Here is a 15402-nt window from a genome sequence, read left to right on the forward strand (position 1 = left end):
CATTTAGTTTTCTTTTGTCAGCTGTTTAAATGCAAGTTCCAGTGACTCTGTGTACTTTATTGGGTTAAATGTCTCAAGTGATAACTTGCAGTATTATATTCCCATTATCAGTAAAATAGAAAAAAAAAATCTCTAGGCAGCTTTTAGGCTTCTGAGGACTAGAGGAGTAAGTTTTGCCACAGCTTTGCTTCACTACTGGAATTAGCTTTGTATTCTATTGCCTCTTCAGGTTGTAATACTGCAGGTGTAATTGAATATGCCATACTATGGCAAATCAGTGTGATTACTGAAAAGTGTAGGTCTACATTATTTTACACTGTTGGCGTGAGGTAGCTGGAATTATCTACTGGACTTGGTTGCTTGTTTCAGTGCAGTCTTTACATAGGAATTCTGATCCCATTTTCTTTGTAGATTATTGGCCCGTTAGAGGATGGTGAGATGTTTAATCAGGATGATTTCCACCTCCTTGAGAATATCATACTGAAGACATCAGGACAGAAAATCAAATCCCAGATTCAGCAGCTGGGATTTGAGGAAGATCTGTAAGTAAACCTGGGGAGACTAACAAAAGTGGTGGTACTTCTATAACATGACCTGCTGCAGCCAAAGAAACCTCAGCTTGTATCAAGTACACTCTGGTAAAGTGCTCTAAGAAAACATGCATCTATTCATTATGGTCAAGTTGCAACTGTTCAGAGGAGCAACTGAGAGAGGAAAAAGAAGCAAATTATCTATAGTGGGTTTAAAGTTCTTCAGCTGGCTTTTCACAGTTCACAGAATCTCATGGTATTGACAGGTATTGAGCTGTAACCCCAGATTCAGGAAGCAGGACTGGGAGAACCGGAGCACAGTACCACATCAGGCTTGACAAGTTCATCCTTCTTGACTTGGAGCTCGCTTAGATAGTCCCTGGATCACACAGCATGGGCTGCAAACAACCTGATCTCATGGGTGTTGGGGAAGTAGCTTCCTGGATAAAATTAAGACAAGCTAGAGTGAATAAAAGTATGAAAAGAAGATTCAGAGCAGTTGCATGTTCTGTCAGGGCTTTCCAAATTCCTTGCTTCATCTGTTGCACTAGATGAAGCTTTGTTCCAGGTTTAATTGACTGTGGCTGGTGGCAGCATCACCAGCAGAGAAGCTGCCTCCATGCAGGGGAGAGCTGTCGCTAGCTGCTAAGGGCTGTGCTACAAAGTGGTATAAATTGCTACGTGTTATTACACTTGCTCTTTGAAAAGCTTTCTGCCCTGGGTTGTCTCTCTGCTTCTCTAAATGGAACACAAGCCTGAGTTCTCATTAATATTAAAGCCTTCAGGCATGTGGAGGGCTTTCCCCTAGCTAAATCTTAAGTGACAGACTAGTTTAAACCACTTGACTCTTGTATGTTTCATAATTCATATGCAGAATTATCACAGTGTTTATTCTAAAAGAGAAAGAAAGGAAGAAAATAGAGATGAGACCTGAAGAGAAGGTTTCCCAAATTAGTCTGCAGTTCAGCTAACTACTGCCACCCTACCAGAATCAAAAACATTTTTTTAGTAATATATTTCAATGTCAATACTGCAGAAGCATGGAAATGACTCCTCTCTTTTTAAAGAGAAATAAAAGGAACAGAAGTAGAGATGAGGTAACAATAATCTTGGTTCTAGCAAATTCTTGCAAAAAGCATGGAAGGAGTCTTTCCAAAGGAAAATCATCTTCAGGTTCAAAAGAACATATGCTACTGTCTGTCAATCAGAACTGATATTTATAGAGTGTGTGTGGGAGTTGTTTGAGCTCGCAGCTAAGACGACAATTTCTTTCGTATTTACCTTTTGCAACAGTCATTTTCCTGTGATGCTGTTGTTACAGTGTGACAAGCCATGCTTGCCCAAGCTCCGGTAGGTTAAATTGAGGTCTACTGTACTGAGATCTTGTGTGCATCCGAGCTCTGCCACGACAGGTTTAACAGCAGGCCACAGCCTTTGCATCCATTCCCCTTCTGGGAATCCAAAGGGAAAGGAAGGAAGGTTGGTTGGTTGGTTTTAGGGTTTTTTGATAGTAGGACAGAAGAGGCCATGCTCTGGACACTGGAACAGAGCAAAGTTTAGATTTTTTGAATAACACTGCCAAGGTTTACTGAAAGTTACTGAAACTGCAGTTTGCATTGAATTGCTGCAGTAGAAAACACTGTAGAACTTGGCAGTCTTCACCAGGCTTCTGTTTTTGTTAGAAACAATTTAAACAGCTGTCACTATAAATCTATGAGACTGAGTTAATTAAGGAAAAGTTGAGAGACCCTTAAGTACAATATTGCTTCTTGGCAAAGCTATGATGTACAAATCAATTTCTGTTGAGCTTTCATGAGGTGTTACATTTTCAAAATTAAATGTGATAGTCTTGAGATGCTAGACAGAAAATTTCTGGCAATAATAAAAGGGAAGAACTTCTCAGCAGTGAATCTGTCTGTTACAAGACCCTTCTCTCTCAAAGTTCTCTGACATACAGGGTGCTTTCCATTTCCTAGATTTGCAGTATAAAAGGGGTTTGTTTTCTGGAACACAGATCATCAATTCTTATGTTGCTGTTTTTCAAACCTATTCATTATATATAGATGCAAACAGGACAATAATCATATAGGGGGAAGTTTGGGTGTCCAGCTGCAGACTGTCTTCTCCCTGTTCCCTCCCCGCCACTAAACTGCAGAACTGCAGTAAACACCTGCATTTTTGGAGTATTCATAAACAGCCTTTTTTTTTTTTTTCTTTTTTTTTTTTTTTTTTTCTTCTCTCTCTCCAGTGCAAGTGACTTGGTAATGAAGGTGGATGCCCTTCTCTCTGCTCAACCCAAAGGAGAGGCAAGGATTGAGTATCACTTTTTTGAAGAACAATACAGGTATAGGATTGCTGGCACTTGCTGAACAACATGCTTTATTGTTATTATTATTTTACATGCTCCTCTAGCTGGAAATTATGTTTTAATTTCAAGTAGCAATAGCGAAGTCCTCACCTGTTTTTAGGACACAACAAGACTTCAGATAGCTATTTAGATAAACAGCTATAGATCGATTGCTTTCCCTCACTTGATAATATTAACATACAGATATATTCTTATAAATAAAATGATGGATTTTCATATGCAGAAATATAATACATACAGATCAGTATCAGTGTACAGATAGATATGAATAGTTTAAAGAAGGCATCTATTTAAGAAGTAATTTGACTTGAGATAGCTGGTGTTTTTTCCTGTGTTTGTCCTTAAGTTAAATGCTTCAAAATTGTGTTTTCTTCTGTTCAGTGCAGTTAAGCTGAGACCGAAGGAGGGGGAGACGTACTTCGATGTGGTGGCTATTGCTGACCCTGTTACCAGAGAGGCTCAGAGACTCGCTCCATTGCTCTTGGTACGCGCACAGTTTTGCAGGGCATTTTAGGGCACCTGCAGCAAGTTTTCTGTTCTGTAATTCTGGAATGTTTTCTTCCTCTTTGACTGTGTGGTGACTAAGGGCCTTCTAATAGCGTGGCTGAAATGCACAGTACATTTTCTAGTGTACGGTACAGTGAAATTAGTTATTCTATTAGCTATAACGACCACACAAACATTTTCTTGGTAACTTTTAATTTCACCATTGGCAGTTAACTTTGCAAGTAATGAGGAGGGGGGGATTTAAAACAAGCATGTCACATGTCTGCTTGGGATCCTGTCCATAAAAACAGTGGTCTAGTAAACATTTTAAGGAATATCTCTTTCTCATTACTTTAGGTGTTGAACCAATTGATAAATATGAATCTAAGAGTGTTTATGAACTGCCAGTCCAAACTTTCTGACATGCCTCTCAAAAGGTAAGAAATACTATGCCTGAGGGCAGAAAACACACTAGAGAACAGCAGGATGGGAGTGGAAGTTATTTGGAGGCTTTGTCGCAAGTCTGGCTGTAGCTTGTGTGAGAAAACCATTTCTGTTGGGTTCCACAACTCTGCCATTTTGTGTATTAATCCTCCCCCAACAACAATAGAAAAGAAACCTGCTGGACCGTGCAAGCAACAGACATGGTCAGGCCTATAGGAGGTCTTGGTAAATGCTTTCAATTCATTTCATTAACAGGAAAATATATACTAGGAAGTCTGTGAACTTGTGAATTTTGTGAAGAAACCCAGCTGCTTTATTAGTTGGATGTTTGAGCTGGTGGGGGGGGGTTGTGTGGTTGTTTTTTTGTTTTTCGTTTTTGTTTTCTCCTCACATATTAATATTAAATAACTTATTAATCTTAATGATTGATTATGATTGATTCTCCCACTATCTGGTAAACTGATAATAATAATAAAAAGTGACCTGACCTGATCAAAGGATGTTGCTTTGGACAGTGCCCCAATGCCTCCTGCATGCAACATGAGACAACATTAGACTTCTTGGAAAAATTGGAACTCTCTGGGAAAGCAGATGTTCTTAGCCAGTTCAGAGAAAGTGAAATACTTGAAAAAAATTGACAGAAATAGATTCTAGTGGGCGCTTCTGTTGTTTTTCCTCTTACATTTCAGCTTTTATCGTTATGTTCTGGAGCCAGAGATTTCTTTCACAGCAGAAAACAACTTTGCTTCTGGACCAATTGCCAAGTTTTTGGATATGCCCCAGTCCCCGCTGTTCACTTTGAACCTAAATACTCCTGAGAGCTGGATGGTGGAATCTGTCAGAACCCCGTATGACCTTGATAACATTTACTTGGAGGAGGTAACACAAACCACCATGTTCCTGTTGATTAAATAAAATTAATAAAATTAAAGTAATCCAGGGATTATTTTTGTAATGAAAAGGAATTGCAGATTTTTAAAATGCTAGTGTACATAGAACAGTGGATGTTAGTGCTTTTTCCATGAGCAGACACCCTTAATGTTTTCCAGGAGAGGCAGAGGTAACCCTGAGCTCCCTGACAATATGGTGTCCTCATCTGAGCACAGGCTGAAAATACGGGGTAAAGGATGAAATGAAGGAGATGCTAAACTTGTAGACTTCAAATAGATCCTACAGAGCTTCTATTTTGCCTGTGCATGCATAACACTTCATCCTAGCTCAGGACATTGTGAAGAAACTCTTCTTGGATCATTAAACCCTTCTCCTGCTTTTAAAATGTATTAATTAAAAATTACCTCTGATCAGAACTTCTCACAGCTAGTGTTGCAATTAAATATAGAGGTTTCCTTTGCTTCTGATTTAGAGAGTTTTGAGGTAAGACCTGGCAGTCCTGTTCCAGCAAGTGAATTACGCTTACTTTCCCTTGCCTGGAGACACTACTGAGTTGATTTTAGTTACCTGTTCATTTTCACACTCTTGTGGATCACAAAAACAGAACTGGTGCAACAGAAATGCCCTCATTTGCACTGGTTTTAGAAGCAGGTTGATTCTAGAACAGGTCTTAAATTAGACTATTGTAATACTGCCCAGGGAAGTACTGCCACAGAGACATGGGGATAAAATAAGGAAAAATGGAAAACTGCAAGGAGCTGGAATCTAGTGGAAAAAAAATCTATTAAAAATAAAGGAGGAATATCTTTATATATAAATTGATGATTCTCATTTAACCTTGATAGAGATGGACAATCCAGTGCTAGTTATTAATTTATTGCTATTAGCAGTGAATTTTGACTTAGTCTTTGCTGAGTTAGAGGGCTGGTAAATGGTAAGTTATAAATGCAGTATACTAACATGTTGGGAAGTGCACTAAAGTATGATATTAAAAGTTAGGAAATCTGTAAGTGATGCAAAGTAGATAACTTTGTACTCTGGAGTACAGAATTAATAGCCTAGTAGGTTGTCAAGTAGTCTTTTCTCCTCGGAACAAGTGCAGACTATATATTAAAACGTAGCAACTTTGTCAGCGTAGTCCCGAGTGCGTGAATGATGCCCGACTGACAGCTCTGGAGGCTGCAGCGCTCTCCTGATTAGTTGGTCACCAAACAGGATTATTTTCACTATTAGTTTCTCCTTACTTTCGCTGTTACTGCCTGGGAACAGTGGCAGTGACTAGTGTTGCTAATCCTGTACTAACTAGTCACAAAGCCAGTTTTCTGATTGTTTTTTGGATGAAGATTTTTTTGCTTTTCATCCCTTGACTTAACCATTAAGCTATAAATGGACCACCCAAGACTGACACAACTGTCCATTTCAAGCCTCTGAATTTCTCTTCTTTGCTTAGATGAACTGAAAGCTTGAGAGAGGGCCATTAAATATTACAGGTATACTCAAAGTGCCATCCTGAGTCTCAAAATGAATGAGTTTTATGTTTGCTGGTGCACAGTTTCTCCCTCCTAATACGTATTTTGTTGGAACTAGCAATTAAACTATTATTCTGGACCTGCAATTAGAAGGGTGCTTTGAGAGACCTGACGATGATTTTGCTCCTAGAGCTTTTTGAATTTAGCCTGTTGGGGAGTTAGTCCTGAAGAGATTTGTGAAATATGCCAAATATTTTTTTTCTTAGCATTTCTGCTCTGTTTAACCAAATGGACTGGACCATCTGACAGTCCCCTAGCATGATGTACTAGGAGCAATGTGGAGGAAAGCAAAATGCTAATTCCAGATGATAAGCATAAGATAAGCAGTTTTCAAAAAGATTTTCAAAGAGATTCAAAGAGCTTTAAAGATCTGAATCATGTTGTACTTCTTGTGAGATGCCAACTTATTTTACTAAATTCCCCAGTATGTATAAAAAAAAACTTTGTAAGATAAGAATAACAGTCCTTCCCTTCTCTTATACCAGGGTCTTACCAGTTTAGATTCAAACCTTTCTGGCCAGGGATACTCTCTTTAACAGTATTTGCATGAAGCACTTTACTCGGTGGAGCTGTGCTCTCTGGGGTTGTCCTGAGATTTACTTAATAAAACTAATCTAGTAAAACAAAGCAATTGCTATTTAAATGCTATTTTGGAAAGTAGTTGAATCATTTTAAAAAAAAAAAAAAAAATTTTGAGTTTCTTCCACGTTTAGCACTGTCTTCTCCTTACAGGTGGATAATGTTGTAGCTGCAGAATATGAACTAGAGTATCTGCTTCTGGAAGGACACTGCTATGACATCACTACTGGACAGCCACCTCGGGGACTTCAGTTTACACTGGGAACCTCAACCAGTCCTGTCATTGTTGATACCATTGTTATGGCCAACTTGGTAAGCGTTTAATAGGCAACAAATAACTCTTGCTCTCCAGGGAGCACCATCACTTGCATAAATCGCTGATTATCTCTCAATATGGGAACTGCCCAGGTGGTATTATACTTCACAGCTGCTTAATTGCTGAATTAAGCAGAGCCAGATAATTGCTGAAGTCTAAAACCCTGCTGTGGATTGTGTGTCTGTTACCTGTTTCAAGAATGCTGTCCATCCCTGCAGCTTATTGAGGAGGGTCTTCTGGAATGTCTTAAAATGCTGCCCATATTCTTCTTAAGCAACCTCTTTCCAGGAAAAGCCACACAGGACTGTTTTATTCCAGACTGGTACTTAGGGCGTTCACTCCATCTGGTGCTGCAAGCCTCAGGTGGAAAATTGCCTTGTCTTGCACAAACTCCTTCTGGAGACCTATGGAGCAAATGGAGAGAGTCAGCAGGAATGATCAGCATCCTGGGAAACCACAGGAAGTGTGAATGAACAGGAATTAACCCCATTTAGTCAGGAAAAGGTGACAGAAGCCTGAGTGCACGACTGGTCCCTGCAGCAGTCTTTATTAGGTGCCTGCATAAGGGAACAGTCTGCTTACAGGGTCCATGCTGAACCTTGGGATAGGTGAGGGACTTAAATTATTGGAAGAGATGTTAACCATTAGAGTATTTTCCTTTTATTACATAGTGCTAGGGAAAAACTGGATTGTATTTTCTATCATGTTTTTGAAATCTTTAAGTGTATTTAACAAGTTAGAAAAAATGTCCACCATCCTTTGTAATCTCCACAGCATCCTTTGTAAAAATGAGAATTTTAGGTGGAACTCCTTGGCTCTATGTTTTAAGACCTTAAGTTTATGTTGACCAGCTAGCTTAAGAATAACTATTATTCAGACCTAAAGCACTGAGTCAGAACACACACCACTTTTTTTTTTTTTCTGCATTTCCATTTATTGGAAACCTGACAGATTATTCCTTTCCTTTTACAGGGTTACTTCCAGTTAAAAGCCAATCCTGGTGCCTGGACTCTAAGGCTCAGAAAGGGCAGGTCTGAGGATATCTACAGGATCTACAGGTAGGACAATGCGGAGAAGACTTAGGCTTTGTTCTTGTAAAATTCCTGAACCAGATGGGTGCAGCATTAAAATAGATAACTTTAACAGTTTACTTGTTTAGCAGCAATCACCTGATTAAAAAAATACATTTCTTCTTGTGTTGAGGTGAAATAAATTCATTCCTTTATGGAAGCAAATAGACATGTTTAAATATATATATTTGTTATGTTTTTGTTGTTGTTGTTCCATGTCTGAAGATAGGCTTTTCAATGCTAAGGTTTAATAGCATGTAGGAAAGCATTTGAAGAAGAAATAATGTTTTATCGTCCTTTCAGCCACGATGGGACAGACTCTCCCCCTGAAGCTAGTGAAGTTATTGTTGTTCTCAACAACTTCAAGAGCAAAATTATTAAGGTCAAGGTGAGTTTAAAAACTAGAGATGCTTTTAAAGAAGACTGATCAGCAGTAGGAAGAATCTTTCATTAAGATCTAATGATCTCTTCCTACAAGTCTCCTGATTTACTTTCAGTTCTGTTTGGCTAGTGGTGCTGTGTTGTCTGCTTATCTGCTATGGAGCCTCAGTGGCCAGCACTGCCTCTTTGAAACAGTGTGTTGGATGCCTGTGTAACCCTGTTAGCCATCTAGAATAACAAGCTCTGGTGCCTGAAAACAGCTTTGAAATCTATTTTGATCATGTTAGTCAAGTAATGGACTCCTGAACTGTTTGTCTGTGCAGCTCAGGTTACATCTGAGGTAACTGGATGTAATTAAGCTGGTACAAATAGACTCAATATAAAAATCAACACTCCATAACTCTTTGCCCAGTTTGCAGTTCCACTGTCTCAAATTGCCTTATGCATTTACAGGTTCAGAAAAAAATGGACATGATGAATGAAGATTTACTAAGTGATGGTACCAATGAGAATGAGTCTGGATTTTGGGAATCTCTCAAGTGGTAAAACTACTTTGACAATAACCTGCACTCTTGAAACTAGCAAACTGTTTTATCTTTTGATGATAGTCAAGTCTGTGATAGTCCTGTCTTGAACCAGCAGAAGCTGAGGGTTGGGTTCTGCAAAACCGCTCGTGTCCTCACCCCTGCAGAACGCTGGGTTTCCAGAGCGCCAAGTTGCTGCTGGGCCTTGCTGGCCTGCCCTCCCCTCCCGCTCCTCGCGAGGCAGGAGGGTTTGGCCTCCAGGAGGGCACCTGGACACGCGGCCCGGCTGAGCGAGGGCGCGCGGCTCCGCTGTGGGGCCGCTCTCGTGGGGCGAGCGGGGAGCGGGCAGCCCGAACCCGCGGCCGCGCGGCAGCAAAGCGGCACCGTGGCCGTCTGTAACCGCTGGCCTTGCTCTCCTGGCTTGTGTGTGAGCAAATCTGTCTTTTCAGGGGATTCACGGGAGGACAAAAGACTGAAGACGTGAAACAGGACAAAGATGATGTACTAAATATATTCTCTGTGGCTTCAGGACACCTATATGAAAGATTCCTCCGGTTAGTCCAGAATTTAGGATTGGGGGAGGGGGGAGCTATCTCAAATGGAGAAAATCTCTTCTCTAGCTTTTTGCATCTACTGCAGTATAGGAACTGCTGTCTGTGTAGCATTCATTTGTTTAAAGTATACAACATGGCACACTGCTGTACTAGATTGTTTTTTCATTACAAAACAAGCTCATGCAGTTATGTTTTTACAAGTTCAGGTTCCCTTCCAAAACAAATGTGAATTATTCTTTAACTTGCACATGGGTTCGTTTTATTTTTAGTAACTTTGTAGTTAGAATTAAGCAAGCCACAGTAGATTGAAGTTGCATACTTCTCCATGCATGAAGATCACTAAGCTGATACATATCAGTTAAGTCTAATAATGTAACCCAGCAATTTGTAATCTGTTATGCAGCTCATTTTCTCTAATGTTTGGTTGCTGATTTTCAAGTGCTGTTTTTTTTTTTTTTTTTTTAATAGCATAATGATGTTGTCTGTGCTGAAACATACTAAGACTCCTTTGAAGTTTTGGTTTCTGAAGAATTACTTATCACCGACATTCAAGGTTTGTTACTAATTAGAAAAGTATTATATTACAAGAAAAGTAAATAAGAAAAAAGTTCAAGTTGTACATCATACTATTATATAAAATGTGCACAGTTGCTGGGCTCTATACCCTCTATTTTGACAAAGCCTTATGTTGTTACACATGGTGGTTCTTGACAGCAGACTCATGCTGAGGGTGGGTATTTGAGAGACCAGCCCATAGTAAGAGAATCATACGTGAAAGAATCTCAACTTTTTCCTTGTGCCTCACATGTCAAAGGTATGGATTATAACATGAAATTCAGGATTATAGTTTTCAGACTGACTACAGTACATGTACAGTACAGTAGTACATGGTAAGAGAATGACACAAGCCCTGAATAAACATGCCTGGAAATACTTAACCATTATCTGTCCTGTCTTATGAAATGAGCAGCAAACAGCAGGGTTCAAACCAGAACCCAGAGGTAAATGAAGTCAGAGCTCCATATTTCAGGAATTTACAGCTTTTAACATCTGAGGAAGTAGCAGTACCCAAAGAGTCGTATCTGTTCACAAGAACAAGTACCTGGTGGTGCCCCTATTGCTCCAAACATGAACTGTGCTGTGACTCTAACAGATGAGAATTTTAATTAGTTTAAGTCAGCAGACCAAATTGTTCTAGTAAAAATTTCTCCCAATTATTTTCTCTCATTTTATTATTCTTGTACTGCTTTGACATCCCTAAATAAATCTCCCATCTCTAAGTTTTATATGATTTGAGTAATGTATTCTTTTGAACTGATCTGTAGATCACTATAAAATAGTTTGTATGAAAAAGGATGCCAAAATATTTAGATGTCTTGCAACAGTTGGCTTTACAATTTATAACTTTCTGTACAGTTTGGATTATTTTTTACTTTGTTTGAAGTAACAACAGTAACGTAGCTATTGTTTGTGGTATTTCATTCTCTAGTCTCCTCTGCCTTACCATAGGCCTGAAGTTTATCTCTTGTAATGCACTTTTTTTTTTGTCCTGCAGAGGAACAAAGACCTGAGATAAGCTACTTTTTTCCTCCCCTCCCTCTGCAGGAGTTCATCCCTTACATGGCAGAGAAGTACAATTTCCAGTATGAGCTTGTCCAGTACAAATGGCCACGCTGGCTTCATCAGCAGACAGAAAAACAGCGTATCATCTGGGGTTACAAAATCCTCTTTCTAGATGTGCTCTTCCCATTGGCTGTTGATAAAATCCTGTTTGTGGATGCTGATCAGGTAACACAGAAGACAGAATTACTTTAACATTTAAGAATTGTATGCTCTTGAATACAATCTCTGTATTATTGCAGAGATGGCAGGTTTGAGCACTTTCCAGGCATGACTGAAGGGTGATTCTCTAGTCATTATGTAACTATAACATGCTTCAGCGAGTGCTGCTTTTATTTTCTCCCTGCTTGTTCACAAAGCATGCTTTTGTTGGCCCATCTCTCTCTTTTTTTTTTTTTCCTCCAAGTTCTTTATTCACTCTATGATTCCAGCTAAGCATGATCTTGTTTCAGCCATGCACTACCCCACTTCTAGGTCTGTCTTTTCTCCTCTCTCCGCTTTTTAACTTAATCAGATCCAAATGGCTGTCAGAGGAATGAGAAGACAAATTCCCAATATCCAAAGCTATGCCCTGTGGCAAAGCAGACTATGTCTCTATGGCTTAATATGTATGTGCTTGCTGCCTCAGCGGTCTGAAAAAACAGGATGGGTGTAGACTAAAAACTGCCAAAAATATTTCTTCTATAACAGATATGAAAGTGAGAAATATGGATTATCAACATGTAAGTATGCAATGCCTTAGGTATTCTGGCATAGGTACAGTAGGATCCCCCGTCAGTTAAAACCATTGCAACCTGTGCTTAAGTATCACCTATGATAAATTTCTAGCTGTGCTTTTATTTCTGTAGACAGTGTGCACACTATAGAAAAAAAGAAGCTATTAATGTAGTTTGTTTCTATTGGAGTATTATTTTTAGAGTAGTATTACTGCAATAGCATCTGTGTGTCAGAAAGACATGAAAAAGCCTTCATGCCTGAAGGGCTCACAAACCTTCGAGAGGGCAGGAGGCGAAGGATTGCAGCAGGCTCCATCTCTTGTGAGGACTCTTGCTGCTTGTTAAGCAACAGCTTGGCACTTTGGCTGTCAAACAAACCTCTGTCAGATTCTCTCGAGCTCCACTTACCAGCTCTGTCTTGTGGCAGAATAAACCAGAAACTTTTGTGCGACGTATGCATAATTCAAAGGACTGCAGAGTAATAGATACTCCTATTCCTCCTTTAACTGTTCACACAGTCTGAATTGTAAATCTTAACCAGTGTTTTATGCTTCTACAAATCAAAATAAATCCTTTCCCTTCAGATTGTGCGCACAGATCTAAAGGAATTAAGAGATTTCAATCTAGACGGTGCTCCTTATGGATATACTCCATTCTGTGACAGTCGAAGAGAAATGGATGGCTACAGATTCTGGAAATCAGGATACTGGGCAAGTCACTTAGCTGGAAGGAAGTATCACATCAGGTACTGAATCTTTTTTTTTTTTTTTTTTTTTTTTTTTTTACAAAACAGAACAGAAGAGCCTTTGGTGCCACTTGGAATTGTCACAATTCCAGCTGGCCTACACGGTGCGGCAGCAACCCCCTGTCATGGTTCTGCTGCCCATGTCCCTCTGAACCCACCAGGGACACAGACCTTGCTTCCATCAGCTACAACTCATAGACATGAATGAAGTGTTAACTAACCAGACATCTTCATTTGTTAATAACAAATAGCAGCACGGATTGCATGACAGCAAAGCCAAGACAGATTCGTTGCATAAACTTTTGTGTATATATGTGCCATGACCTTTTTAGAACTGCTTTCTTGCCTTGTATCAGATGGTGTGAGCTATTTCCACCAAGAGACTGTTTTAGCATATCAAATCTAAGGGTTCATTGGGGCTGCAGTAAGTTACCCATCAGTCAAACATCATTACTAATTGTATCATCTCCATGTAGTGCTCTGTATGTTGTGGATCTGAAGAAGTTCAGAAAGATAGCAGCTGGAGACCGACTCAGAGGACAATATCAGGGTCTTAGTCAGGATCCTAACAGTCTGTCTAACCTTGATCAGGTGTGTTTTTTATCCTTTCCTTACTGGGGGAATAGAGCAGCTTGGGCCCTCTCCTTTCCTGGCCAAACTTTTATCACAGCCGGATGCCAGTGACAGTCCTGTCACTCTGCATTCAAGTGTGGCAGGTGTGGACACCACCAAATGTACCTGCTGATTGGAAACAGAAAATGCCTTTTCCACATCTTCAAATCAGCAATTGTCCAGTACACTCTAACACATGACTGGACACATCTTTTTTTAGTTACAAACATGCAGTACTAGGCGGGGAGGGAGGGTTGACATAAGTTCACCCCACTCTAAAAACTGCTGCTGAATCTTATTCTTCAATACAGGATTTGCCTAACAACATGATCCACCAGGTGCCCATAAAGTCACTCCCACAGGAGTGGCTTTGGTGTGAAACATGGTGTGATGATTCCTCAAAGAAGAGAGCAAAAACCATTGATCTGGTAAGTGCAATATGGCTTGCTCATTCTTACGTTGCAACAGAACATAGTGACCCATCTTAAAGGCCCTTTCCTACCTTAGAGCTGGCTGCCTCATATTATACTGTTACTTAAATGTTTCATTTATTTTTTTTCCTTTTCCCTTCTATGTTTTTTCATAAGCTATCAGGAACAGTGGCATTATGAGTTTAAGAGGCTTTGCACTGTTCTGTAGCTGAAACACAGGCATGTAGCACTGTTTCCCCAAAACAGCTCAATTCCACCAGGCGGAAGCATCCCTCTGTTCAGTAAAGAAACTCCTTTTTAAATGTTTTTGCAGTATCTGAGCAGTTTGTGTTTCATTTGCAGTGTAATAACCCAATGACCAAAGAGCCCAAGCTGCAGGCAGCAATGCGTATAGTTCCTGAATGGCAGGACTATGATCAAGAAATCAAACAGCTCCAGAGTCGCTTCCAGGAAGAAAAAGAAACAGGAGCCCCAGCTAAGAGGACACAACAGCACACACAAGGTGATCTGTCTAGCCCTCACTCCTCAGCTCTATGGTGGAATGGAGTAAAGCCTCGTGCTTGCTCACTGTGAGCTTGCAGGAGGCAGAGGTTTGTGTGGAGAATCTGCTAAATAATCTGCGTATTTTAATGGCACAGAAGTGCCTTGCCCTGTGAGGCAGGCAGAGCTGAACTATGCTGAATCTTGGAGCTAATACTGCACAGAGCTTTCAGCTGTGTTGTTCTTGCAGCTTTGAACTTGGTTTCTTATCTTAATTCTGATGTTTATTTAAAAGTGCAGTTACAAACTGTCCCTCAGTCACTGGTGACCTTTGAAAGAACAAACTGTGTGAGTTTACATCTCAAGTTTCAAACCGTTCTGCCACTGAGGCAGCTGGAAATGGAGCTCACTATTTTTTTTTCTTTTCTACAGATTCAGCGGCACATTCAGAATTATGATCCATGGAGGAGGAAAAAAGAGTCAAGCTAGACTGTTTCATAGACAATTTTTATATTGAAAGCTGTTTTTTTTTTTTCTGGTATGTCTGCAAAACTGCTGAATAATTGAATGGGATGATGTATGCATTTTTATTACTTGCCTCTGGGTTAATTTCTGCATATGAAATAAGATCTGGATTGCTGGAATTAGCATTACTGTTTTTTGCACCTGTGGTGGAGATGAAAGAGCCCCTGATGGAATTTAGCATTTCAGGAAGAAAATTTCAAAATCCACTGGAAAAGCTGCAGCCTCTTCCCTCAGCTGTCGCTGCCTCCACCCCGACCCAGGTTCTGTCGGCCTCCGCTCTGACCTGGGAGCGCCTGGAACACGCAGACCGGGAACACGAGCAGCTGGCCGGAGCGTAAGTCCTTACCTCAACCGACGGAGACAAACATTTCCAGCTAACATTAAGGCTCAGATCCATGCCTTAAATTGGGATAATGGTTCATCTACACATTTTCAAGTGGTCAAAAATGCTTCTTTGCTTGTTATGACCTTTTCCCTTTTGGAACATATCTAGCATTACTTAGATCCTCCAATACCTGTGTTCATTCGTTTGGCTTAATGTAAAATTACTATTCAAAAATATTACATCTGTTCATATGCCCAACTGAACACAAATGACTAA

At 40.0% G+C, this 15402-nt stretch overlaps 1 protein-coding gene across 2 annotated transcripts in view; it reads left to right on the forward strand.

The window, feature by feature from the left end:
* The window catches only part of UGGT1 (UDP-glucose glycoprotein glucosyltransferase 1), a 36138-nt gene extending 21152 nt beyond the window's left edge, over positions 1-14986 (forward strand). For both annotated transcript variants that reach the window (XM_088538083.1, XM_088538084.1), the window contains 17 exons: positions 412-542; positions 2779-2874; positions 3280-3382; positions 3742-3821; positions 4518-4707; positions 6981-7139; positions 8116-8201; positions 8517-8601; positions 9048-9136; positions 9568-9672; positions 10141-10225; positions 11278-11460; positions 12593-12753; positions 13230-13344; positions 13677-13793; positions 14139-14298; positions 14709-14986. In XM_088538083.1, coding sequence (XP_088394209.1) covers positions 412-542; positions 2779-2874; positions 3280-3382; positions 3742-3821; positions 4518-4707; positions 6981-7139; positions 8116-8201; positions 8517-8601; positions 9048-9136; positions 9568-9672; positions 10141-10225; positions 11278-11460; positions 12593-12753; positions 13230-13344; positions 13677-13793; positions 14139-14298; positions 14709-14734 — 1971 coding nt within the window. In that variant the 3' untranslated portion in view covers positions 14735-14986. The remainder of the gene's footprint in view (positions 1-411; positions 543-2778; positions 2875-3279; positions 3383-3741; positions 3822-4517; positions 4708-6980; positions 7140-8115; positions 8202-8516; positions 8602-9047; positions 9137-9567; positions 9673-10140; positions 10226-11277; positions 11461-12592; positions 12754-13229; positions 13345-13676; positions 13794-14138; positions 14299-14708) is intronic.
* The last annotated feature ends 416 nt before the right edge of the window (positions 14987-15402 follow it).

This window comes from Tinamus guttatus, unplaced genomic scaffold, assembly GCF_059628265.1.
Source record: "Tinamus guttatus ecotype Peru unplaced genomic scaffold, ASM5962826v1 Tinamus_guttatus_pri_ptg000927l, whole genome shotgun sequence".
In the NCBI taxonomy this organism is placed as follows: Eukaryota; Metazoa; Chordata; class Aves; order Tinamiformes; family Tinamidae; genus Tinamus; species Tinamus guttatus.